The 27,157-nt window shown below is 40.8% G+C and overlaps 1 protein-coding gene and 1 long non-coding RNA gene across 2 annotated transcripts in view; one reads left to right on the plus strand and one right to left on the minus strand.

Moving 5' to 3' along the window:
* Positions 1 to 308: 308 nt before the first annotated feature.
* Positions 309 to 1,296, minus strand: LOC115093893. The gene is made up of 2 exons (XR_003857431.1): positions 1,038 to 1,296; positions 309 to 863 (listed from the first exon to the last, which is right to left on the minus strand). It is a non-coding gene; the product is annotated as an uncharacterized LOC115093893 (long non-coding RNA).
* Positions 1,297 to 1,348: 52 nt separating this feature from the next.
* The window catches only part of FAM117B (family with sequence similarity 117 member B), a 511,577-nt gene continuing 485,768 nt past the window's right edge, over positions 1,349 to 27,157 (plus strand). Inside the window, exon 1 of the mRNA XM_029606287.1 lies at positions 1,349 to 2,204. Within this exon, the coding sequence (XP_029462147.1) occupies positions 1,553 to 2,204 (652 nt within the window). The 5' untranslated portion in view covers positions 1,349 to 1,552. The remainder of the gene's footprint in view (positions 2,205 to 27,157) is intronic.

A 27,157-nucleotide genomic window follows, 5' to 3' on the forward strand; every position in this document is an offset into this window, starting at 1 on the left:
CTAATTTGTGCTCCCTTGTTTTGCATTTGGTGAGGTTTTGTCTGTGTTCTGCATGTGTGATTGAAGTGAGGGATTCTGCTAGCATATAGTTTCTGTATGGAGTGTTAATTTTATGGCTGCACGTTGGGGCAATAAGATGTTTGAATAATAGGTGAGGATGCCGGTATATGAAGATACTGTTGAGCAGCAGACCCAGTGTCAAGTTAAATATTTTTTAATGAATTAAAAAAAAAAAAAAAAAGAGACCAATGATTATACATGTAATGACCGCAACACTGAAAATATAGTGAAAGGAGCAGCTATGAATATGAAGGTCTCACAAATTATATTTATTCATAATTAAAGAGGAGGTGGATTTGTGTTTGGAAGCTGATACAGTGATCTAAAAAGGAGGATGATTTGGATAAGTTTTGGTCCTTAGGGTTGGTGGGGTTTCCAGTTATGGTCCATGAAAACGTGGGCCATCCTTTGCATTGTTTTAGTTACAACTAAGGATGAAAAAAATCATGATCATAAGTTCAATATAAAGTAACTACATGGAATTGATAACACATTTTCTGCATAGAAAAATTTCCCCCCATTATTAGCCAGGTTGAGTAAAGAAAGCTATTGTTATCCCTGCAAGTGAATAACAGAAATTAGATCTACAATATGGGATTTACCCAGGTCCTGGATTGGCCATGGTTAGAGACAGGATGCTGGGCTTGATGCATCTTAGGCTGACCCAGCATGGCAATTCTTGTTTTTAGATGTAGCAGTACTAGGTCCCTCACAATTACGTTTTCATCTGCTGTAGCCAAAAAGTTCCAAGGCCTGGCAAGGAAAGTCTTTGGGTCCAGAATCTTCAGAAAAGTTGTCTCCATCTGCTGGCATAAAAATGCAATCAGCTCTATAGACCTGCAAATTACCTGAGAGGGTTTTTTTTTTCCCGGTTTATAAATACTATAGCTGCAAGCCATACCAATTACCACATGCTGGTTTAACAACCCAGCAGTACGCTATCTAAACTAATAACCTGTAAGAATTAATATAGGCACCTAGTAGTATCACCATCTGACTCTATCTCCATGGCAAGAAGCTATACTAAAATTCTGCCTTTGTTTTCAATAGTAAAGTGGTAAGTGAGATTATAGGTACTCTTCCCAGACCGGCTCTGCAAGACGACCCGTTGACTCCAAGTTGCATGTACACTGGGAGGCCTCTTTTCAGTTCCCGGGTGCCTACTGTTGCTTTAAGAACTTCTCCTCTCCCTCAGAGCCCTATTCAGTCCCAGTTTGCAGCCAATAAGTGCGGACGCTCTTCAGGAGGATTCTGACGTCACGCCAATGGGAGTCTTCGGAGGGCGTGCGACTAGGGCACTATTGTTGAAGAGCGGAGCTGGCGGATGGCAGAGGCTGGAAGTGTCGTGCACCCGGGAGTGGGTCACCGAGTTCGAGAGTCGGGTTCGGACGCTGCCTGTGGTCTCTGGTTGTAACTTGCGCGTGTTGCCACGTCCGGGACGGGGGACTTCTTGGGACGTAGCCGCTTTCCTGGAGGCTAGGAAAAAGCTAGCATGTCTCAACGAGTAAGAAAGAATGGGTCACCGACTCCGGCTACTGCCTCCATCGGAGTCGGCAGCCCCGGACTCGGGGCGGCGGGAAGCGGCGGAACCGCGGGAGTGGGGGCGGGGAGCCGCTTGCAGCCCATGAGAGCAACGGTACCGTTTCAGCTCAAACAGCAGCAGCTCCAGCAGCAACAACAATACGGCAACGCCGCGCGGCTCAATAACGGCGGCGGCAACAGCTCCTCCACGGTGTCCGCTGGCGCCGCGCGCAGCTCCTCGCGCAGCTCCAGTCCGACACGCGGCAGCTCGGCTAACGGCGGCGCGCAGCCGCAGTCGGCCGCCTCTTCCTCGCGCGGCAGTCCCACGGTGGGCACGCAAACGGGCACAGCGCCCTCCGTGCGCGGCAGTCCCACGCGCAGCTGCAGTGGGGCGCGCGGTAGTCCTCCGCGCGCACAGCAGCAACACCTTCTCCATCAGCCCTCCGTGAACCAGCAGCTGGTGGGCAGCGTGTCTTCGCCGTGCACCTCTCCTATTCCTCTATGGACGACAGATGCTGCGCCTCCCCCCTCTGGCGGCACGGGGAGAACTTGGCACCAGCGGAGATCTCCCGAACACCGAAGCTCACCGGAGAGGAAGAGCCCTAGTTCGCCAGTCTGTAAAGGTATTCTTATGCCCCCATGCTTTCTCGTTGAGCACATTCAGGCTGATGGCAGAATAAGTCAGGGCATATGTTGCTAAGTTACAGGCAGGGTTTTCACCGTGCTCTCTTAAAATTTCATATGCCCCTTATAGTGGCAAGTAAACTTAAACTGCCTAAGCTTTTTTTTTTTTCCCCTCAAGATGGTTATGATAAAAATGTCCAATTTCTCTGTTTTCCTAGAAGCAGCCAGGTTTGGCTCATTTATTAGAAATATCTTGGGCATTTGGTTCATCCAGTGTGTGATGGCATTGGTGAGATTGTCTCTGTGTTGACCGACCAGGTGGAGGGCTATACTACATTGCATATGGGTGCTTACAAAGTTTCAGATGGCTGCAAGGTTGTGCTTTTAGTTATTTAAAAAAATTATGGTTTAGTAGTTGTGTAATCCAGGATTAAGTGTGGATATTCATGCCTGTAAAAGACTCTTAGTACTTTAGGCTTTATGACACCTGCCAGCTTGATTATAAAGTAGTCAGCTTCTTACAACTTTTGTTTTTCCTTTCGGTTTTGGTGCTGCACTTCTGAGTGAGTGTGTGTAAGTAAATTCTCGACTGTACTATGGAATGTAACATACTTATTAATTGTGTATTGTATGCTTTCCATAATCTATGTAAGGGAGTACATTAATCAATAACAAAAGTGAAAATGACTTGAAAAGAGCTTTACTCAACAAAATGTTTTCAAAAGAATCTATCAATTGAAACTAAACTTTAAGGCTTCAGACGGAGTTATCAAGCAAAATAACTCTGCTGAAAGATATTTCCCACCCTTGTCATTTGCTGCAATCTTCTAAGAGCAATTGCCTTTTGACTTTTTTTTAATTTTTCTAAATTGCTAGACTTTAAAAAGTTGAACTTCTGAAAAAAAACCTCTTAAGAGTGACGTCATTAGTCAAAATAAACCGCAACCTTGCAAAGTAAGATCACTTAGTTTATGGTTAAACTTATTTGTATGCCGCACAAGGTGGCTCGCAAATATTAATAAACATAGTTTAAAATGAGAAGCATAATGCAAGACATAACCCAAGAAATAAAATCCTAAATAGAATCAAAATACCATAAGAACATAAACTGCCATGCTGGGTTAGACCAAGGGTCCATCAAGCCAAGCATCCTGTTGCCAACAAAGGCCAAAACCAGGCCACAAGAACCTGGCAATTACCCAAACACTAAGAAGATCCCATGCTACTGATGCAATTAATAGCAGTGGCTATTCCCTAAGTAAACTTGATTAATAGCCATTAATGGACTTCTCCTCCAAGAACTTATCCAAACCTTTTTTGAACCCAGCTACACTAACTGCACTAACCACATCCTCTAGCAACAAATTCTAGAGCTTTATTGTGCGTTGAGTGAAAGAATTTTCTCCGATTAATCTTAAATGTGCTACTTGCTAACTTCATGGAATGCCCCCTAGTCCTTCTATTATTCGAAAGTGTAAACAACCGAATCACATCTACTCGTTCAAGACCTCTCATGATCTTAAAGACCAACTAAGCATTGCATCTAAAATAAATAAAGCAGGGCAATTGCTGCATTTGCAACATCACATAGGATAAAAATAGAACATGAGAAATGGGCAATAATTAAAGCATCATTAAATAAGTGATGAAACGTGACTTAAACTAAAACTTCTAATAATAGGCTTGCTCAAAGAATAAAGTATTTAATTGTTTCTTAAATGTTTAAAGACAGGTCACATATCTCAATCCCCATCAGTAGGCTGTTCCAGAGTTTATAGAAATGGTCACTAATCCAGTGTTCAAAGAACTGTAATCTCTCAACAGTGAAATTCAGTCCCAAAAATAAATCTCATTCCCAAATCCACGATCTTGATGTAACGTCCCAATTGTCTTCAAAAAAACATAACTACTTGGGAATCCATAAATAGTTATTGGGAGTATTGTAACAGCTCAAGTTAAAACTGTCAAAATTCATTTCATTGTAGAATAAGCAGTTGAAGTAAGATGAAAACTATATATGTGGATAAATTAAAAAAAAAAATACAGTTCTGATTTGACCTGTATTTGCAACACGGAGGTTGCTATTTAAGACTGTTTTATCTTTGTATTGTATACAGTTTGTGTTGCTTGTTTCTCTTAGTGTATTTGCTGTGCCATCCAACCCCATTAGCGGGACAGTATTACAATCATTGCCAAAATGGAGGGGATTAAATGTCCTGCTACAGTGTGATTACTGTTAGTCCACTTGGATATATACAGATAAAGGTCAACAAGCACATTTATAAGTCATACCATTTTATGAGACTAAATACATTTTGTGACAAGATTTTGAGAGTTCCTTCATCAGTTTCTTTGCAGACCTAATGAAGAAAGTGTAAATGTGGTGTTAGTCTAATAAAATGGTATCTCCTACAACTTGTTAGACCTTTTATTTCTTGCTTTAAAGAATTAACAGCTTTAGTAATTACATGGATTGTAGAAGGAATAGCAACATAGCAATGCACTTGCCTACAACTGAAAACTGTAAGTGCAACAACTAAATATAGAGTCAAGCTAGCATGGAACTAAGCTATTTTGTTTACTAGTTATTTTATTAATGACTTGCATTATTTCTCATGTTCAGTTTAAACATATTGAAACTGTTTTACTTTTCATTCTTGCTCGTCCTTCTTTTTTTTTTTTAATTGTAAATATGCTGCAGATTCACAGTAAGGGTGGCTATAAATCAATGACTAAAAACATTTTAGATACTACCGTACTATAATGTTAAATTTTTCATGTGTTATATAAACTTGATTTTAAAAAATCTGCATTTAAGTATGGGTTAAATGCACCAAATCCTTTAGTATATCAAAACTTATGGGATACTTCCTATTTGAAGAATCAAAAGCATAGTAACCTAGTAAATGACAGCAGGTAAAGATCAAAATGGCTCTTCTGGTCTATCCAATTGAGGTTTTTCTGCTTTAGGTATATAGGTTGTATATAAGAATTTATATGCACCATCTTCTCAGACCCCTTATGTCTTTTACCCTCTTCTTATTATATAGAAACATAGAAATGACGGCAGAAGAAGACCAGTCGGTCCATCCAGTCTGCCCAGCAAGCTTCACACTTAATTTTTCTCATACTTATCTGTTTCTCTTGGCTCTTAGTAACCTTATGTTCTAATTCCCTTTCACCCCCACTATTAATGTAGAGAGCAGTGATGGAGCTGCTTCCAAGTGAAATATTAAGTTTGATTAGTTGGGTAAGCGGCAGCATAGCTCTCTGCCATGAAGCAGAGGGCAATGCTGGATGTGTGTGAAGTATTAGTTTTTCTTCTCCCCTGTCGTTGAAGCAGGGAGCTATGCTGGATATGCATTGAAAGTGAAGTATGCCTTGAAAGTCACATTAACTATCATCAAATATTGAAAAGCCTAATAATTGGTAATACCTATAGCCCATGAACCCATCCCTGTTTTCTTTTTCTTTTTTTTTTTTTTTTTAATTGGGAGATGGCTGCCCTTCATCCTTCCGCTCTGTGAAGGTGGACACCTACCACTGGCCACTGGCATCCCGCTCCGTGAATGCCTCTGTGGCTACTGCCCTCTGTTTTTATTTTTTTTTACTATTTTTTTTTGTTTTATTACTGTCCTCTGTGTCTGTCCCATGTATGCCGAAAATCTGCCATTATGATGGCCACTTCCACCTCTGCTAGTAGGCCATCTCTGGTCTTGCCATTTTCAGCTTTTTCTTATTAAGCCACTTCCCAGGGTCCCTTCTCTGTTTTGTCTCCAGGGTTCCTCTGTTATATCAAGGCTTGTAATAAGCCCCACGCCATCAAGGTTAGAGATGCTGTTTCAGAGCCTCTGCAGGCTCATTGCAGTTTGGATTATAACCAGGAAGCCAAATTACCATTATACCATTGCTGTTTTGGGTTGTAACCGCTACTTTTTGATTACGATTGCATTAGGCCTCCAAGAAAGCAAAGAGTATCTCTGCTGCTTAGTGTTGTAATCAAGCAGAAGTTCTCTTGGCTTCAGGATTAATCTGTTTATCTCATGTTTTTTTGAATTACACTACTGTGTGTTGTTTTTTGTTTCCATCACCACACCTGGGAGGGCATTCTAAGCATCCACCATACTTTGTGTGAAATATTTCTAAACAGTTGAGTCTATCCTCTTTGGAGCTTCATACCATGATAGCCTAGTTCAACAACTTTTTTTTTTCCCCATTGACACACAGATTTTCTTCTTGTGCATTATTACCTTTCAAATAATAATCTCTCATCTTCTGTATGGTATGTATAGTTAAGTTCTTTAGTCTTACTTTTTTTTTTTTTTTTTGGTGCACTACACAACTTTGTTTATCTATCTATGAACCCCATTGAAAGTAGAAGAGCAGTGAGCAAAATTTAAAGAGATAAAAAGGCAGCTAACAATTTTGTTAGTAAATAGAGGCTGCTATGGTTTTCTAAAGTTTTTGAAAAGGTAGGGGAGAAAAAAATTAACATTCATAAACTAAAAGTTTGCAAAAAGAAGGAAGGTGGTGACAACATGGAAAAGCTAACAGGTGAAGTTTCAAAGGAGTTATGTATGCAAATGTAACATACTATTGTAGAAATTTTCAGAAGCCCGTTTCCTGAGTTAAGTGCACTTAACGTGATTAAAACCTATTGACAATTCAATGGCATATATTGTAGCAATTTTCAAAAGTCCATTTACATGAGTAAAGTGCATTTACTCATGTAAATGCTTTTGAAAATCAAGCCCCAGGAGAAGCTGGGAAAGTATTCAGGAATGCAAAAATTCAAATGGATGACAAAATAGCAAATATGGTAAGATGGGGGGAAAATACTTTTTTTTAAATTTATTTTTAGATATGTTAGTGATACAAGGAATTGCAAATGTCCCATTGTGAGACTTGGAGATGGACAGGAATATGTAGAGACTGATGAGGAAAAAGTGAAATTGCTTAAATATTTCTTACATAGATACAAAGAAATGACGGCAGAAAAAGACCAAACTGCCTATCTAGTCTGCCCAGCAAGCTCCCACACTTATTTTCCCATACTTATCTGTTTCACCAACAACCAGTTTCGGGGCCCTTGTTGGTAATTGTTTGATTCGAATTTCCTGCCACCTCCTGCCGTTGATGCAGAGAGTAATTAATGTTGGAGTTGCATTAAAGGTGAATCATAAGGCTTAATGGTTAAGGGTAGTAACTGCTGCATCAAGCAAGTTACCCCAATGCTTGCTTGTTTACCCCGACTGTACAGATGAATGCCTTGTTGGATGTCTGAATGTAAATCCTCTTTTCCACATTTCCCCCTGCCGTTGAAGTAGAGCAACGCTGTATATGCATTCAAAGTGAAGTATCAGGCTTAATTGGTTTAGGGTAGTAACTGCAGTAAGCAAGCTACCCCCATGCTTATTTGTTTACCCATTCTGTGTAGTTCAGTCCTTGTTGGTTGTTGTCTGAATGCAAATCCTCTTTTCCACATTTCTCCTTGCCGTTGAAGCAGAGAGCAGTGTTTGGAGGTGCATTAACCATGTGAAGGCTTATTGAGTAAGGGTAGTAGCCACCATTCCAGCAAGTCACCCCCATGGCTCTACTCTTCATTCCCATCCTCTAGTCTTTATGGATCCACAGTGTTTATCCCATGCCCCTTTGAAATACTTCACAATTTTTATCTTCACCACTTCCTCCGGAAGGGCATTCTAGGCATCCACCACCCTCTCCTGTTTTTCTTCTGGAAGGGCCAGGAGCAACACTACATAAAACAGACACAAATAAAATTGGAAGTAAGGTAAACTTAATCGATTTTCAGAAAAGTGTCTCTGAGGAGCTAACTAAACTTAAAGTAGATAAGGCGATGGGGCTGGATAGGATATATGCATAGGTATTAGGGAAATTAGACTAGTCCTGACAGCTCCACTAGCTGACTTTTTTAGTGCTGCTTTAGAGTCTCTAGTAGTTCCAGAGGACTGGAGTCAGGCAGATGTGGTTCCTAGTCATAAAAGTGGAAGTAAGGAGGTCTGGGAATTACAGACTGGTTAGTCTGACCTCTGTGGTGAGCAAATTTATGGAACTGCTACTAAACGGAGGATGGTGCACTTTCTGTAATCTAATGGATTGCAAGATCCGAAGCAGTATGAATTTACCAGAGGTGGATCTTGACAGACAAATCTGATCAATTTCTTTGATTTGGTGACCAGAGAGTTGGATCAAATGAGAATGTATATATTTCAGAGGCACTTCCACAGGTAAATGCCTGTGAAAATTTCTTCCCCACTGCACCATGTATAGATGAGCATACGCACTCTTCACGCATGTGTATGTTTCCCTGTGCCAGGGGTAGGGTGAAGGCAGCCCTGTAAAGTGCACATGGGGATTTCATTTTTTTATCTGTAAAAGAATCCCTGTGGCACCGGAAATGCTGTTGCCCTTCTGTCCAGATGGTACTGTAATGCATCTGTATTTGTGTTTCATACTTCATAAAAATTCAGATTTGGGAAGGTGGTGATGGGGTGTTAACATAAGCCACGAGTGCCACAGATATGCAGATACAAAATCTTTGTTCTTAAATATCTACAGTACATGAATGTAACCTGTTTTGAAGTATCAGGATCAAATAAAAATAGTGTGCTTGGGTTTCAGTAAGGCCTTTGACACAGTTCCACATAAGTGACTTATAAATAAATTGAGCACCTTTTTGGTATGGCACCTAAAATGGCTGAGTGGGAGGCAACAAAGGGTAGTGATAAATGGAGTTTACTCTGAGGCGGGGGGTGTTAACTAGCAGTGTGCTTGAGGAATTGGACCTTGCACTGGTTCTTTTCAACATTTTTTATGAGCAACATAACGGAAGCATTGTTAGGAAAGATTTGCCTTTTTGCTAATGATACAAAATCTGTAACAGGATGGACAGCCAGGAAGGTGTGGAAAACAGGAGGGATCTAGCAAAGTTCGAGGAATGTTCTAAGGTCTAGCAGCTAAAATTTAATGCTAAAAAATGCAAAAATCCAAGGGAAAGGTATTGTATTAGAGGAGAAATTCTTCTAAGCACAAAGGAAGAGTGGGATCTGGGGGTATTTGTATTTGGTCTTAAGGTGGCCAAACAGGTGGATAATATGACTGTAAAAGCCAGAAAGCTGCTTGGCTGCATAGAGAGAAGAATGGTCAGCAGAAAAAAGGAGGTGATATTGCCCCTGTACAGCTCCTTGGTGAGACCTCACTTGAAATATTGTGTACGATTTCTGTATAAACCAGTTGGAGTCTGTCCAGAGGATGACGACTAAAATGGTCTGTGGTCTTCATTCTAAAGTGTTTGGAGATAGACTGAAATATCTAAACATGTACACCCTAGAGGAAAGGTAGGTGAGAGATAATAGACATTTTAAATATCTCAAAGGCTTCCATGCAGAGGAGGTGAGTCTCTTTCAATGGAAAGGCTCTAGAACGAGGGGTCATGGGATGATGGTGAAAGGGGGTAGACTCAGGAATAATCTTAGAAAATATTTCTTTACAGAGGGTAGTGGAGGGTAGTGGATGCATGGAAAGGCCTCCTAGTGGAGGTGGTGGAGTCAAAAATGGAATCTGAATTCATGAATGCATGTGATAAATGCAGGGGATCTCTTCAAAGAAGTGATAGGAATTGTAAAACTAAATTAGTTGGATGAATGGTAAGCCTTAATCCATACAGTCTTTTTCTGCTGTCATGTTGCTATATTTCTCTGAACTGACTAGCCTATTTCTGTCCTTTCTGAAATATGGCATCTAGAACTGAACATAATATACTAAGTCAGAGGTTAGCAAACTTTCTGAGCTGTTGCCTCCCCCCCCCCCCCCCCCCCAATTCATGCAATTGGTTGGGGCCCTTCCAAGATGTTACCTATACACATCTACTAGATAAGGGAGCCCTGACCGACGTGCCGCAAATGTGCAGTAGAGAGTAGCTCTACCGCGCATGCGCGGGCGAGCACGTCGGCCAGAGTGTCCGGAAAAAAAATGGCACTGGGTCGCTAGGAGCGGCAGCGGTGACGACGAGCGGGATAAGGGGAATGGAATAGCTCCCCTATGAGGAAAGACTAAAGAGGTTAGGACTTTTCAGCTTGGAGAAGAGACGACTGAGGGGGGAATATGATAGAGGTGTTTAAAATCATGAGAGGTCTAGAACGGATAGATGTGAATCGGTTATTTACTCTTTTGGATAGTAGAAAGACTAGGGGGTACTCCATGAAGTTAGCATGGGGCATATTTAAAACTAATCGGAGAAAGTTCTTTTTTACTCAACGCACAATTAAACTCTGGAATTTGTTGCCAGAGGATGTGGTTAGTGCAGTTAGTATAGCTGTGTTTAAAAAAGGATTGGATAAGTTCTTGGAGGAGAAGTCCATTACCTGCTATTAAGTTCACTTAGAGAATAGCCACTGCCATTAGCAATGGTAACATGGAATAGACTTAGTTTTTGGGTACTTGCCAGGTTCTTATGGCCTGGATTGACCACTGTTGGAAACAGGATGCTGGGCTTGATGGACCCTTGGTCTGACCCAGTATGGCATTTTCTTATGTTCTTATGAGGAGCAGTAGCGGTGGCGGCAGCACGAGGGAGGGAGGGAGGGACGGACAGCCCCCGTTATTGGTTGTGGATGAGGTGAGAGGGAGGGAGAATAGAGGGGAGGGAGGGTGGGGAGAGGGAGGGAGAATGAGGGGGAGGGAGTGGGAAGGAAATGGACCGAAAACATTTTTTTAAATGTAGCCCGTTGTTACGGGCTTAACGGCTAGTACATCTATATATGAAGGATATCCACTAAACACAGAGGCACGCCACACCCAGTCTACCTACCACAGACATGGTAAGGTCTGGAATATTTTTTCAAAAACCTTAGGAGCCCCAATAAATTTTTTTTTTTTTTTTACTACTCATTTTTCTTAGTTATCTCATCTATTTTTATTTTGTCCTTTCTGCTTCCTTACCTCTCTACTTTTTTTTTCAACTGAGCAGGCAACTACTGTAGTCTCTGTCCTAGGTAGAGAAGTGGCAGCAGCAGAACACCACCTGGGCTAAGGCCTGAGGGTAGCAGCTCTTCATGGGTTATGAAACACCACGGTGGCTCCTCCATGTCCAGTTCTGCTTCAGAGTAAGAGAATCCCCACCTGGGACCAGATCATGGCAGTAACTCCGTTCCTACCTCACTGAAAGAGATGCATAATTAAGCTGTAGCATACTTTTTGCATCTCCCTCCCTCCCCTCCTGAGCTTCTTGTAGTTCCATGGCTATGTTGTTGAGGGTTGATGCCATTTGTTTACTTTCTTGATTGGGCAGCCAGCATCCTACCATTTGGTGAGCACATGAAGGAGCTTGCCCCTTTATGCGCTCCTTCGTGCGCGCATGAAGTGCAAGCAGCTAAAGTGATTATAACTAACTACTGGCCCCTCGCCCGTTTTACTACCATAATGGAACAAATAAGCAACATTGAACTCCTACTAGGACAAGGTCTATTTAGAGAGCTAACTAGGTAAACCTAAAACAAGGAACTCAGACAATCCTCCCCATAAGTACCTACTCCTCACTCTCTTCCTGCTTCATGTATACTAAGCTACTATTGAATGCCCAATTTCTATATAAAAAAAAAATCCCTCTATCTTCTAGAGCAGTGTTTCTCAACCACCGTGTGTCACCAAGAGCACGCAGGTGTGTCGCTACACTTCATGGTCCCCCGCTGACCCATCTGCTCCCCTGTCCTCCTCCACCCGGGCGGAACGAGGCAGAACAGCTGGAGTCAGCTGCACTGGCATGCTCTCTTCTTCCTTCTTCCCCCCCCTCCCCCCCGTGGCCCGGAAGAGGAAGTGGTGAGCAGCGGGTGCGTACGCGGGAAGAAGACCATGCTAGTGTGGTTAGCTTCAGCCTGAAGAACAGAAGAGAGGTGCGGCCTGAGGAATGAGCAGCGTGGCTCGAAGACAAATGAAGGACATCAATCCCCGCGGCCGGGACTCCTTTCTCCACGAGGGCTGAAAATAAAGGAGGCTAGGGTTGGGAGGAGGCTGCTGCTACCGCTAGTTCCGGAGAGGGGGGTGGAGAGTGAATAAGCAAGCATGTGTTTGAGATCCTGTGTGTGTATGTGTGTGAGTGAGATAGCATCTATGTCTGTGATTGAGAGCCTGCCTGTGAGAGAGAGAGAGCATGAATGTAAGTTTACGATTGGGAACCTGTATGTGTAAGTTTGATTGAAAACCAGTTTGTGTGAAAGAGTATGTGTGTATGATTGAGATCCTTTGTGTGTGAGAGATCATGTGCATGTATGATTAAGCCTGTGTATATAAGTAAGAGAGAGCGTGTGTGTGTGTGTGTGTGATTGAGAGCTGGTTTAGGTGAGGGAGCATGTGAGTATGTGATTGAGAGCCTGTGTGTAAATGAGAGAGCATGTTTGTAAGCATGTTAATGAGTCTGTGTGAGACAGCATGTATGTGTGTGATTGAAAGCCTGTGTGTGTAAGCGTGAAGATAGACAGCATGTGTGTAAATGTGTAATTAAGAGCCTATATAAGTGAGAGAAGAAGCATGTGTTTAGGTGTGTAATTGAGAGCCAGTGTGAGAGAGAGCGCTGGTATGTGACAGAGGAGAAAGTTCCAAGCAAACCACCCCTCCTCCTGCTAATTCAAAACAATCTTAGGACATCAATTGTTCCCAGGTATGCAGAACAAAATACTTTTTGTATCCTTATTTTTCATTACTGGGTCTTTTCATTACTGGGTCTTTGCTATTTTGAAATATTTTATTGGTATCTAGAAAACTTTTATGAGTTTTTAATTATTGGATATTCCACTCATCAGCTGTTTCGAAATAATCTGTTCTTTTTGTTAGTATGGTTTTACTGCTACTGATTTTATATTTCTTGATTTTGTTTTATAAGGATGGGTGATGTTTCTTTTTTCTTTATTACACTGCATACAGAGATTGGCTTGTTGTAGTTTCCAATTCAGTTTTTTCTGCATGCTTCTAGTTATGTGTTTTGGTCTCTTTATTCTGTTAGATGAGGGTCAGCACATGAGGTTTTCTGCTGGCGTGTAGTTTCTGTGTAGGGCTGTATAGCAGCCTGACTTGGTCCATTTTCCTAATAGATGTTGGTGTCTTAAGGCCTGGTATAATATTTTCTGTGTTACTGTTTAAGTGCTGGAAATTGGTGCTGTTTTGGTGTGGGATGTTTACTATTTATGCAATTTCTGTTCAGACAGAATACGTATCTTTTCCTTGTGCCATAAACAATGAAAATAATTACCGGACCTTTACTTTTTATTTCCGCCGTGAATTGTAATGAGCAGTGTGTCACAGCGTGGCCTGTCAGGTGTGTCACGATGGGGGGGAAAAGGTTGAGAACCACTGTTCTAGAGGACTTCAACCCTTCGATCTGTTGCATAACCGAAACCTGGCTGAATGACAGACAATGTACTATTAAATCAAATATCCAATGTTAACTACAGCATTTCACTTTCCAAGACCCAAACAAAAAGGTGGGGGGTTATTTAATAATCAGTAAAAAAGAACTCAAGCTAACACCCTACAAGAGAGATTCACCCGCCTCATGAGGCTGTAATTCTAAAATCTCCACAATTAAACATAGGACTGGTTTACTGTGTCCCAGGAATACTCTAAAAGATTGCTTGCCAGTTATTGAATTATTCACAAAGGTATTTCCATCCCCGGAATCAACATTAATTGTTGGAGTCTTTAACCTCCATGTAGACAAAACCTCGAGAACCTTGGACTGTGAAATGTTTTTAGATGCAATGGAACCTCTGGGATGATCAAATTTTGTCTTAAAAGCCACCCATAAAGCAGGCCACACTCTAGACCTAAAATTTGCTAACACCACCAATTTCCTAATCAACACTTAATACACAATATTGCTCTGGTCTGATCATTAGTTAAAAGCAGACATAAACATACTTTTACCTTCAGGAAAATTATGAGATGGAAGTACTTAACAAAGCAATAGGAAACAAGCTCCGTGAACTAAATCAAACCAACCCAACATCAGCATTCGATTCATGGGATAAAATCAATTACATAGCGGAAAAACTTAATTCTATCCAGACGAAAAATATTAACAAAGATAAGATTAACACTGAAATTAAGAAGCCCTGGTAGAATGATGAATTAAACACTAAAAAGAGCTTTAGAAAATTAGACACTAGCAGAAATTCCCATCTGCTGAATCCCTAGGAAAATATAAATCCTTCCTTTAAAAATACCATACGCTAACCAATAAAGTAAAAAAAAATAAATAAATTACTATGCCAGACAAATCCATGGGGTCATATTCAATTCTAAACTGCTCTTTGATGTCGTTAAACAATTAAAAAACCCAACATCTTCCATAGCTAGAAATAACTATACATAAAAGCCTCCTGCAATGAATATGCAACCCCACTCTTAAACAAAATCAATAAATTGAAAGCTCAACTTCCTAAATGTACCACAAACACCTGAAGAATCGAGTGCATAGTTAAGTGGTCTACGTTTGACAGCGTATCTAAGCTGGAAATTTAGTCAAATCATTACTAAAATTAAACCTGCCACTCACCCACGTGACTCAGCCACACAACATTAACCTGTCTCTTTCAGAAGGAACTGTTCCAAATGGACTAAAACAAGTGGTGATTAAACCAACCTACCATTCCTAGCAAACGTTCTTAAGAAAGCAGTGTTAACCCAACTTGATTATCAACTGGAAGATAGAATATTTCAATTTCCAAATCAGTTTGGATTCAACGGAGACATTACTTCTCTCACTAATGAACTCTGTTTTACATGGGCTAGACACAGATGAATCTTACTGCCTTGTACTAATTGACTTAACAACAGCCTTTGACACAGTGGACCAAGACCTACTTTGCTATCAGATGAGAAATATTGGGATTAACAACAAGGTTCTCAGTTGGTTCTATTCATTTTATGTTCTAACTGAACATTCCAAGTCAAACTGAGCAACCATATCTCTTGATACCTACCAGTGTGATTCAGGAGTCCCTCAAGGCTCAGCCCTCTCAGCAACACTTTTCAATAATTACATTCTCTCGCTATATAAACTACTAACAAAGCTAGTAATATCTATCTTCTTGTATACTGACGACTTACAGTTCTACATACCACTCTCCAAATCATGAATATACAGCCTTAATACTTTCCGACTATATGAAAACAATACAGCAAGAACTTTCGCAACTTAAACTATCATTAAACCCCAAAAAGCCCCAAATCATCTGGCTTAGTAGAAACACTTCGATAGTTAAACCACCTGTCCTGGACTTGGGCAATTTTCAAATTAAATCCCTCAAGACAAATACGAGACTTAGGAGTACAACTAGATGAGAAACTAACAATGAAAATGCACATCAGTAAATTAATAAACAGGTTATGCCAAGCTGTGTATACTATATTGATTGAAACCATTACTAACAGTGACAGACTTCCATACTGTATTGTAAACTCTAATATTCTCAAACCTAGACTACTGCAACTCCTTACTGCTCGGTCTTCCAGCCTGTCAATTAAAACCACTTCAACTATTACAAAATGCTGCAGCAAGACTCCTACTAGGATCCAGAAAATATCACATTACACCCATGCTGATCACACTGCATTGGCTACCAGTACAATCTAGAATTTATTACAAAGTACTAACGATAATTTTCAACATCATTCATTCCAATAACCCCAGCTTGTTAGGAGTGACTCTATAACCATACACACCTCAACGAACGTTAAGATCCCAAAACAAAGGACTATTGACTATTTCAACAATAAGGAGCACACATCTAACAGAAATAAGAGATCTGGTGTCTTCTCTAGCAGGCCCAAATCTATGGAATTCTCTGCCCAAGACGTTGCATATCTTACCTGATAAATTTTAAATGCGAACTAAAAACATAGTTTATACGCATTTTTGAATAGCCAACTTAAAACACCAGAAAACCACAAAGACAAGAATAACTAAGGTAATAATCAAAACATGAAAATGTATCCAGTGAGAGAATAAATGAGGTAAATTCTTATTTTAATTTCCTGAACTCCTTGCCTTAAGTACTAAACCAGTTATTAATATATAATAGACTAGCCGTTAAGCCCGTAACAACGGGCTACATTAAAAAAATTTTTTTTCAGTCCATTTCCTTCCCCCCTCATTCTCCCTCCCACCTCATTCTCCCTCCCCCTCCCCTCAGTCACTCCCCTCCTCTCCCAGCTCAGTCACAACCACTTCGGATGGCGCACGCCGCTACAGGTCCTGGTCCTCGCCGCCGCTGCTACGGGTCCTCCCAGCGCCATTTTTGTAAATAGGCAAACTCTGGCCAACGTGCTTGCCCGCGCATGCGAGGTAGAACTGCTCTCTACTGTGCATTTGCGGCACGTCGGTCAGGGCTCCCTTATCTAGTAGATAATTCACTAGATATTAATGCCTGTGTAGGAATATTAATCTTATTTATTAGCTTTTATATATCGACATTCGTGGGTATATCATGCTGGTTTACAATACAACTGAAGGAGGAAATTACAAAAAAGCAGGATGGGGGGAGAGGGAGCAGATAGGAAGAGAGAAGGGGCGCGAGAAGAGAGGGAAAAACAGGAAGTGGAGAAAAGGAACAGTACCTGATGGAAAACAGAAGAACATAATAAATAGCATTACAAATTATATACTCTGTAAGGGACTATGTATAACCTTATATAAATTATACACTCCAAAAAGTATTATACAATAATATACATCTGTAACCAATCTTTGTTTGTCTTAGTTATAACTATGAATATCACTTTGTAAACTGTTGTGATCTGTGCATGGAACAATGGTATATAAAATGTCTAAATAAACTCTTAGGAGAGGCCTCACCAACTACTTCTGGGGGATTCTGCATACTTTATATTGGTCAATATAAAACACTACACAGTTTTTTAATAATTAGTTTCAAACATAACACAGAAAAATTATTACTCAAAGATGCAGTTTTACATGTTTTGAGCAGAATGTCCCTAGAAATTATGTAAGTGTCCCTTCCATTTCTTTCCCTATGCCCTCAAGCCCCAACTCCTCTGCTTTCCACTATCTCTCCCCTTCAGGCTTAACCCCTTCCACTTTATCTTCTCACGAGCCCTCTCTCTCATACTACCCTTTACACAGGCTCAATCCCACCCTCTCTCATACCCCCCCCCCTTCCCCCAACATAAGAAATTGCCATGCTGGGTCAGACCAAGGATCCTTCAAGCCCAGCATCCTGTTTTCAAAGGAGTCCAAGCCAGGCCACAAGAATCTAGCAAGTAGAAGATCCCATGCTACTGATGCCAGTAATAGCAGAGGCCATTCCCTAAGTCAACTTGATTAATACCAGTTAATGGACTTTTCCTCCAAGAACTTATCCAAACCTTTTTTTAAACCCAGCTTCACTAACTGCACTAACCACATCCTCTGGCAACAAATTACAGAGCTTAATTGTGCGTTGAGTGAAAAAGAATGTTCTCTAATTAGTTTTAAATGTGCCACATGCTAACTTCATGGAGTGCCTCCTAGTCCTATTATCTGAAAGTGTAAATAACCGATTCACATCTACTCGCTCAAGACCTCTCATGATTTTAAAGACCTCTATCATATTCGCCCTCAGCTGTATCTTCTCCAACCTAACCTCTTCAGCCTTTCCTCATAGGGAAGCTGTTCTATCACCTTTATCATTTTGGTTGCCCTTCTCTGTACCTTCTCCGTTGCAACTATATCTCTTTGAGATGTGGTGACCAGAATTGTACACAGTATTCAAGGTGTGGTCTCATCATGGAGCGATAGAGGCATTATGACATCTGTTTTTAACCATTCCCCTCCTAATAATTCCTAACATTCTGTTTGTCAGCTGTATGCTGCAGCAGTCAAAAAAGCAATCTTAAAGTATTATCCACTATGATGCCTAGATCTCTTTCCTGGGTGGTAGGTTCTACATTAGGAGCTACAACATTGTGTAATTACAGCAAGGGTAATTTTTCCTAATTGCAACATTTTGCACTTGTCCACACTAAATTTCATCTGCCACTTGGATGCCCAATCTTCCAGTCTCACAAGGTCTTCCTGTAATGTATTCCAATCTGCTTGTGATTTAACTACTCTGAACAATTTTGTATCGTCCACAAATTGGATAACCTCACTAGTCGTATTCCTTTCCAGATCATTTATAAATATATTGAAAAGCACCGGTCCAAGTACAGATCCCTAAGGCACTCCACTGTTTACCTTTTTCCACTGAGAAAATTGACCATTTATTCCTACTGTTTCCTGTCTTTAAACCTGTTTGAAATCCACGAAAGGACATCACCTCCTATCCCATGACTTTTTTTAGTTTTCTTAGAAGCCTGTCCCGAGGGACTTTGTCAAACACCTTCTGAAAATCCAAATACACTACATCTACTGGTTCACCTTTATCCACATATTTTATTAACCCCTTCAAAAAAAAAATGAAGCAGATTTGTTAGGCAAGACTTCCCTTGGGTAAATCCATGTTGACTGTGTTCCATTAAACCATTTCTTTCTATATGCTCTGTGATTTTGATCTTTAGAATAGTTTCCAGTATTTTTCCCAGCACTGAAGTCAGGCTCACTGGTCTATAGTTTCCTGGATCGTCCCGGAGCCCTTATTAAATATTGGGGTTACATTGGACACCCTCCAGTCTTCAGGTATAATGGATGATTTTAATGATAGATCACAAATTTCATTTTTGAGTTCCTTCAGTACCTTAGAATGCATACCATCCAGTCCAGGTGATTTGCTACTCTTTAGTTTGTCAATCTGGCCTACTATATCTTCTAGGTTCACAGTGATTTGGTTCAGTTCATCTGACTCATCACCCTTGAAAACCATCTCTGGAACTGGTATCTCCCCAACATCCTCATTAGTAAATACGGAAGCAAAGAATTCATTTATTCTTTCTGCAATGGCCTTATCTTCCCTAAGAGCCCCTTTAACACCTCGGTCATCTAACTGTCCAGCCAACTCCCTCACAGATTTCTTGCTTCTGATATATTTACATTTTTTATTATGAGTTTTTGCCTTTACGGCCAACTTCATTTCAAATTCTCTCTTCACCTGTTTTATCAGTTTTACACTTAACTTGACAATGCTTATGCTTTTTCCTATTTTTTTTTTTTTCAGATCCTTCTTCCAATTTTTGAAGGATGTTTTTTGGCTAAAAATAGCCTCTTTAACCTCACCTTTTAACCAGTCTGGTAATTGTTTTGCCTTCCTTCTTCCTTAATGTATGGAATACATCTGGACTGCACATCTAGGTTAAAAGAAATAGGTCTGCAAAACACTGGACTAGTTCAGATCCTACCTAAACAATAGATTTTTTTCAAGTACAGATAAAAAATACGACATCAGACAAGATCAAGCTAAAAACAGGAGTACCTCAGGGCTCAGCACTCTCAGCGACACTATTTAACATCTATATGTTACCCCTATGCCACCTCCTGGCAGGACTTGGTATCACATACTAAATTTACGCAGACGACATTCAACTAACTTTACCCATAGACAAAGCAATTGAAAAAACACTAAACCTAGCAATAATGTACCTAGATATAATTAAACAGCTACTAAGCCAAATGGAGCTAGTAATAAACATCGAAAAAACAGAGTTCATACACCTAGAACGAAAAACCATGGAACTGATTCAAAACCCTATTAAACTTAAAAATGATCAGAAAGTGGATATAGCTGAGACAGCTCGAAACCTAGGAGTAGTAATTGACACAGAGCTTAACCTTAAACAACATACATCACTGAAAGTCAGAGAAGGCTACGCCAAACTTATGGTCCTCAGGCTGAAACCACTACTAACCCAGAAACACTTCAGGACTGATTTTCACGAGAACAGACTACTGTAACACACTATTTCTGGGATTACCATACTCAACAATAAGACCACTACAAGTCTTACAAAACTCTGCTGCCAGAATACTCACTGGCAAGAGCAAAAGAGACCACATCACTCATACACTGGCCGAACTACACTGGTTACCAATAGAGCAGAGAGTGCAATATAAAACACTTCGCATAATTCACAAACTAAGAAAAAGCTGAATGGTTAAACACAGCGCTATGCTTACACGTACCCCAGAGAAACCTGAGATCAGCCAATAAAGCTCTACTAATCATCCCCTCAGTAAAGACGGAGAAGCTAACACAAGACTTGGCTGTTTAATCAAGCATTCTCCTTATCCCAATAACTTTTCTTAACTTTTCAACAATCGACCTCAGGCCCAACTCATTCAATTCCGAATTTATCCTCCTATATTATATTGTATTTAAATTGTACTCTCCTTGCTCCATTGAAGTTATTTATTGCTCTCACTAAGTTATTTTATTTTATTTATTTCCAAGATAAATCTTCCCTGTTCTCTGTAAGACATAATTCTATATTCTGTCAATTTTTATTGTTACAATGTAAACCGAATTGATTAGTAACTTTGTTACTAGAACTTCGGTATATAAAACTGTTAAATAAATAAGTTAGAGAGAGAGAGAGAGCGCACTATCCTTGGCTGGTCCAACATTATGGAACAAATTACCACTAGAGACAAGATTACAGAGTGATTCAAAACTCTTCCAAAAAAAAAGTTTAAAAACATGGCTATTCAAGAAAGCATTTTACAATGAAAACTGAGATTAAGAAACACAGAACAAGATTACCTAGATGCATGTTGTCACATCTTTTTTTTATTTTTATACTCAAAAGATAATCAGGGTGATCCAGTACCGAGCGGTAGGAAGAGCTGCGTTAGTGCCTACGGCACCCGCGGTTACCGCCCGCACAGTGCAGCTCACCTACCGCTCGATCCTGAAGCCTAATTATATGTAAATGTAAGCCGCGTCCGAAAAGCCTTAGTCCCGCGCAACCCAGGATACTGGATAGAGCGCCTATACAGGATCCTGGGTGCGCGGGCCTAAGGCTTCACGCCACGCTGGTATCTGTCATTTCAAATGTCATTTGAAATGACAGATACCAGGAAGTCTGGTCCGATCGGGTGCAAAAGTAAGTTGCTTCGCCGCTGTCAGTGCCCCCCCCCCCCTCCCGGAGCAAGGCTGCTTTTCGCGCCCTGCTCCGAGAGGGGGGGGGGGGACACTGAAAAGTCGTTTCGCCGTTGCTTCTGCGTTGCTTCGCCGCCGTCAGTGCCCCCCCCCCCCCTCCCGGAGCAAGGCGGCTTTTCGCGCCCTGCTCCGAGAGGAGGGGGGACACTGAAAACTCGCTTTGCCGTTGCAGTCTCCGTGGCAGCCCCAGTCCGGACATCGGAGGGGGGCTGCAACGTTTTTTTCGCCTTTTTTTTTTTTTTTTTTGCTTCTGGAGGAGGGGAGAGGACTGGGGCTGCCACGGAGACCGGCACCCATGATCGCGGCCGGGGCAGGTGAGCGGGGGCTGGGGGAAAGCTTGCCACCTACCCTTACCCATGCCTCTACCGCCTGGGTCAGGGTAGGCGGTAAATTTGCAGGTTAAACGCGCGACAAAACGGCAGGGAAAGGTAGCGTTAGTCGGGGCGCGGGTTACGGGATGCTAGGGGAATAGCTAATTGGCTCGTTTGCATGCAATATCGCGATAATTCGCTCGTTTGCATGCAATATGCATGCCGCGGGCGGAAGGGGTTACCCGGGGAATTTAGGACGCGGTAGGAGTAGGTTAAAGGGGATTCGGGATCGCAGGAAGGGCTAACGCGGCCGAAACGTGAGTTAGAAGCGGCTTAGGAGCAGGGTAAACACGGCCGCACTTTACAGGATAGGCCTGAGTGTTAGAGAACTCCAGTTAGTCACAATTCTTGTATGATTATCTTATTAATCATATAAATGGACTAGATCCATATTAACTCTTATACCTTATTTTATTTCAATCTGTACCAACACTGAAATGGCACTTTCATAGATACCTTTGTAAACAAACTAATTATATGTGCCTCTATGTAAATCGTTGTGATGGTGCATTACTAAACGATGGTATAGAAAAGATTTTAAATAGTATCCATGTCTGTTGACCACTTTTAACCTTTGCAGCTGCACCTTTCAGTTTTTTTTTTCTGTTTCCCTTTTGAAAATTTAGTGTTAGAGCTGTAGATTTACTTACTGTCCCCTTCCAGTTATTAGTTTAAATTTGATCATATTATGATCACTATTGCCAAGTGGCCCCACCATCGTTATTACCTCTCACCAAATCCTGCATTCCACAAAGAATTAAATAGGCTCCCTCTCTCATTGTTCCTGAACAAATTGCTCCATGAAGCAGTCGTTTATTACATCCAGGAACTTTGTCTCTACCAAGTCCTGATGTTACATTTTATCCAGTCAATATTGAGGTAATTGAAATCTCCCTTTATTACTGCACTGACAAATTGGTTAGCTTCCCTGATTTCTCTTAACATTTCATCATCTCTGACCATTTTGTCCAGGTGGTATACTCCTATCACTATACTCTTACCCAATACACAGGGAATTTCTACCCATATAGATTCTACTGAGCATTTAGTCTCTTGTATGATGATTATCCTGTTGGAAGCTATATCCTTCCGGACATAAAGTGCCACACCCCCACCAGGTTGATCCTCCCTATCATTGCAATATAATTTGTACCCTGATATAGCACTGGATCTCTCTGTTTTGCACACTGACCCACACAAGCTCCCTCATTCACTCACACACCCTCAGACTAACTTTCTCACACATCCTTGCACATACACCCGCACACCCTAACACATGCTCCTTCTATCAGAATCATGTACCCTCGTTTATAATAATTTGGCGGTCTTGTGAGCATCATTTCACTTGCATTAACAGCAACGGGAGAGTTTGAGGATAACTCCTGTTTTCTTTAAATAGATATGTTTGTTATATAATACCTTTACGAGTCTTTAAGTATATTAATTTATACCTATAAAGTTATGGTATAGTCATGTTTTCACTGGTTTCTAGTGTTTTGTCAATATTCATGATTTATACAACCTGCTGTTTAATAATAACAAGAGAAAATAGCCCGTAATTATCACCATGATTTGTCGGGTGATATGTGAATATTTTATAATTTTCTATTGGGAATATTGATATTTGACTTTTTGACTAAGATTTAATATGGATATAATGATGGTTTTAACATTCATAATATGTAGAGTTTTTTTTTTTTGGACATATGCAGTTTGATTGGGATTGTATTAATATATCAAGTATGAATCACTGACAAATTAGGGGATTCTATGGTCATTATATCATTAAATTAATATTACAAATATTTATTCATTATTCCACTGAGTAAGTATCTTAGTTATAGCCATTTAAAATCAGAACGATCTTGAAAAATATTTTGTTCACATGTGAAATGTTATCTATTTTGGCAGGAGGTTGTTTGCTTTTGTCAGTGTTTCTTCAATTCAAAATTTTTATTTTTTATAGATATTTTTGACATTATCATTTCTTTATAGATGTTTGAGCTCACATATACTTTTGAGGCGATTACATTGCAGATAATAGCCCTGCTCCAACTGAGTAAGCATTCTTTTTTGCATGATCAGTATATTGTCTTTTTAATTTAAAATCCATCTCTCCAACATTGTATTGTTAATTCATTGACACAGTGATTCATATGATGGTTCTGTATGTATCACTCCAGAAACATAATGTAACGCAAAAGAAATGTGATCACATTTGTATGTTTTAATTTGTTTAGTGTTTGTACACTTTTATATATGTTGTCTATTTATTTTAACTTGATGTGTAATTTTAATTATTTTATATCTGTTCTTAGTTGCCCCTGAGGCAGCTCTGTGAGAGAGAGCGAAACTCTGCCAGAGTCGGGCATCATTTAATAAAGGGCGCTTTCAACTACAGATTCTCTTTGTTTCTACTTCTAAATAAATTGTGGCATTGTTCTAATCTTTGTCAGACAGAAATGTGCAAGGAAATTACATGCAGGGTTTGAAAAAAATGTTCTCTAACTTTTTGGACATGCCCCCTCATGTGCCCCAATAATTTCTCTTTTGGGCAGGGATTTTATAGTAAATGCACCTATTCTCTGGGGAGTGCACTTTCAACCCCCACCCCTCTCCACACACACAGATTAAGGTGTAGGTTTCTTTCTATCTTCCAGTGCCCCTGTTTTCATCTCTCCTCATTACCTTTCCCTTTCCCCCTGAGCTGGAGTGGTGGTGGTAGGTAGTGGTGGTGGTTTTTCTGGACCTGTAGCTCTTGCTCCTCTATGGCAGCTCTGTTGTGATCCCACTCTACAGGCTGGGGGAGGGCCTGGTGTCCTTGCTGGCTTGCCCTGCTGCTTCCTGTCAGCAACAGTGGGAGAATTTTTCCTGTTCTTGTGAGCAGGCAAACATCTTTTTTTACTCTGGAAATATTTTTAAACAGCTAAGAGGAGTCTCTGGAAAGGATTTAAAAAAAAAAAAAAAAAAAAAAAAAAGATAGTTGTATGGCTATAATGCAAGATAAGTGCAGAAAGAATTTAATGGTCCACATAAATTTCGTCATTCGAGATTAACTATTTCATAAGACGGCAACTCCACTATATACATACACATCTTTAAAGGGTCCTCCGACACGGGCCCAGTGTTTCGCCAAAAGGCTGTGTCGGGAGGGACAGCAAATTTAACAACAATCTGTAAATATAAAATGTAACTTGTTTTTATATCTAATGAGACCAAACAAATAGGGCAAGCCGAAATGATACATACAGAAAAACATACCAATTACCATAGCAATGAAGGTTCATAGGGAGCGTACTGGTAAAGGGAACAGAAGAACTTTAAACACTGCCCATGTCAGAAGTTTTATATGTGGGGAAAACATCTCAGATCAAGACACGTATCATAGAACATCGCTCTAATATAAAAAATCTCTGTGAAAATGCTCCCCTAATTGATCACTAGGTCCCTGTCTCATTCCCTTTCAGGTTTAAAATTCTTTGTGATTGATGTCCGTCCCCCCCCCCCCCTGGGCAATTTCTCTAAAATTTTAATCAGGAAGGAGCAAAACTGGATTCGTACTCTGAATAGTGTGACTCCACATAGCTTGAATAATGAGTTAGAATGGAGTTTTTTTTTTTACTTTAATCTTGCCTGCCATGATCTGATTGGCTATCCTTTTCCTTGTTGCTGATTGGTTGATGTTTTTCGTGCCAATTCGGACAACGTTTAAAATTCTTCTGTTCCCTTTACCAGTGTGCTCCCTGTGAACCTAAATTGGTATGTTTTTCTTAACGCTAGCAGCCGCCACTTGCCCTCTGTGTCCTTGTCGCCCCTTTGTCCCCACATGTCAACACTTACATAATTCATCATGCAACAATGAAAAACCACCAAAACTGTTATTGGTATCAAAGGCCACAGCTTTTATTTCTTTAACATATGATAAGCTTCCCAGGGTACCCAAGCCGATGCACTGTCACGGACTGTCTGCCGTAGTAACCAAGCCAGGCATCTTTCTTGTTGGGGGTCCCCGCCATGTCCCTGTTACAAAAGGGGGGGGCCACCATCGGCGCGTTCTGCGCCTGCTCCTCCCCTGGCGCTGACCGGCTACCACGCCACTTACAATATGTCCAGCTGGCCCGGGTAACCACCAAGGCATGAGGTAGGGAGGACCCTTGCCTCGTGTCCCCCCATTTACTGAATTAGCTGCGGCCTTTTCTCCCTGAGTCTGCTATACACTCCTCTATGGCATCCTGTAATGTATTATTAAATTCATACCCTATGTCGGACAAATGCATTCCATCCGTTGTGAATAATCCGGGACACCTATCCTCCACCCACTGGTGTCTTATCTGATGTAAACACCTCTTTCTTGTCCATATCTCAATCTGTCTGTTTTTACTTTCTTTCGACCTCTAGTACATAATTTTGAGTCTTTCCACTTAGGTTGCAGTATGATTGCTGACCAAACTAATGTGATTTTCGGGTATAACTCGGCAATTTTATTAAGGTCACTTTTTACCTTCTTGATCAAACACTTGCATGTCAATGAACTCAGGTCATTGCCCCCCAGGTGTATGATTATTACGTCTGGAGCCGCCCTGGAATCCCTCAGGTGCCATAGTAAGGGCAATAACTGATTCCATCTCATGCCGGGCTTTCTCATCCATGTGACAACCCACCCCCCGTGTTGCCAATCCTAGATGTCCGTAGGGTCATTCGATTGCTCTTAGCCGCCCATCGTATATATGAGTGACCAATGATCAATGCTAGCCGCTGAACCCGCTGATGTACTGCAAAATATGTTTGGTTAGTTGTGGCCACTTTGTCTAAATGCACATAGGTGTTGACCGTGTTAGATCGCTATCATCCTATTTTCTTTATCATGTCTGTTTTAATCCAGTTTGCATGGCACTGGTGGCCGCACCTATGTGGAATGAGTGCGCAAGCACATGAGACTGAGCATCCCATGGGCATGCATTTGTCGAAGTAGTATTGGCTATTGAAGGTGACCCTCAGTAATGGAAAACTGGGTATACAAGAAGAGCTCTGAATGCTGACTTTGTCTGCCTTTGCCATAAGAGCCCCCCCTTGCCACATGTTCGGAGCAGCACAACAGCTGTGTCGAAGGATGCATATTGGACCGAGCATTCCTCTTGTGGCAGTTGATCGTTTACTGATTTTTCCCCAGGTGGGAATGATAAATTCTGGATGAGCTGGAATTTTCCTTTTTCTTTCTTGGGGATTACTGCCAATGGTGAGATGAACATGTTCCAAAAAGGTTGTTGCATGAAGGGACCAATATCCAAAAAAGAGCCGAAGCAATCCCATGCAAAATGACAAACTTAAAAAAAAAAAAAAAGGAAAATGCAGAATAATTATTTCAGTATACGGGTGCCAACAAATACTTATCACATTTGTTAAAGTTTGTGAATTTTTTAATTTTTTTAATCCTCGTTAATGTTAATGCCTCATCAGCAAGCCTGTTGGCGTGTTTCT

The sequence above is a fragment of the Rhinatrema bivittatum genome, chromosome 6, assembly GCF_901001135.1.
Source record: "Rhinatrema bivittatum chromosome 6, aRhiBiv1.1, whole genome shotgun sequence".
Classification (NCBI taxonomy): domain Eukaryota; kingdom Metazoa; phylum Chordata; class Amphibia; order Gymnophiona; family Rhinatrematidae; genus Rhinatrema; species Rhinatrema bivittatum.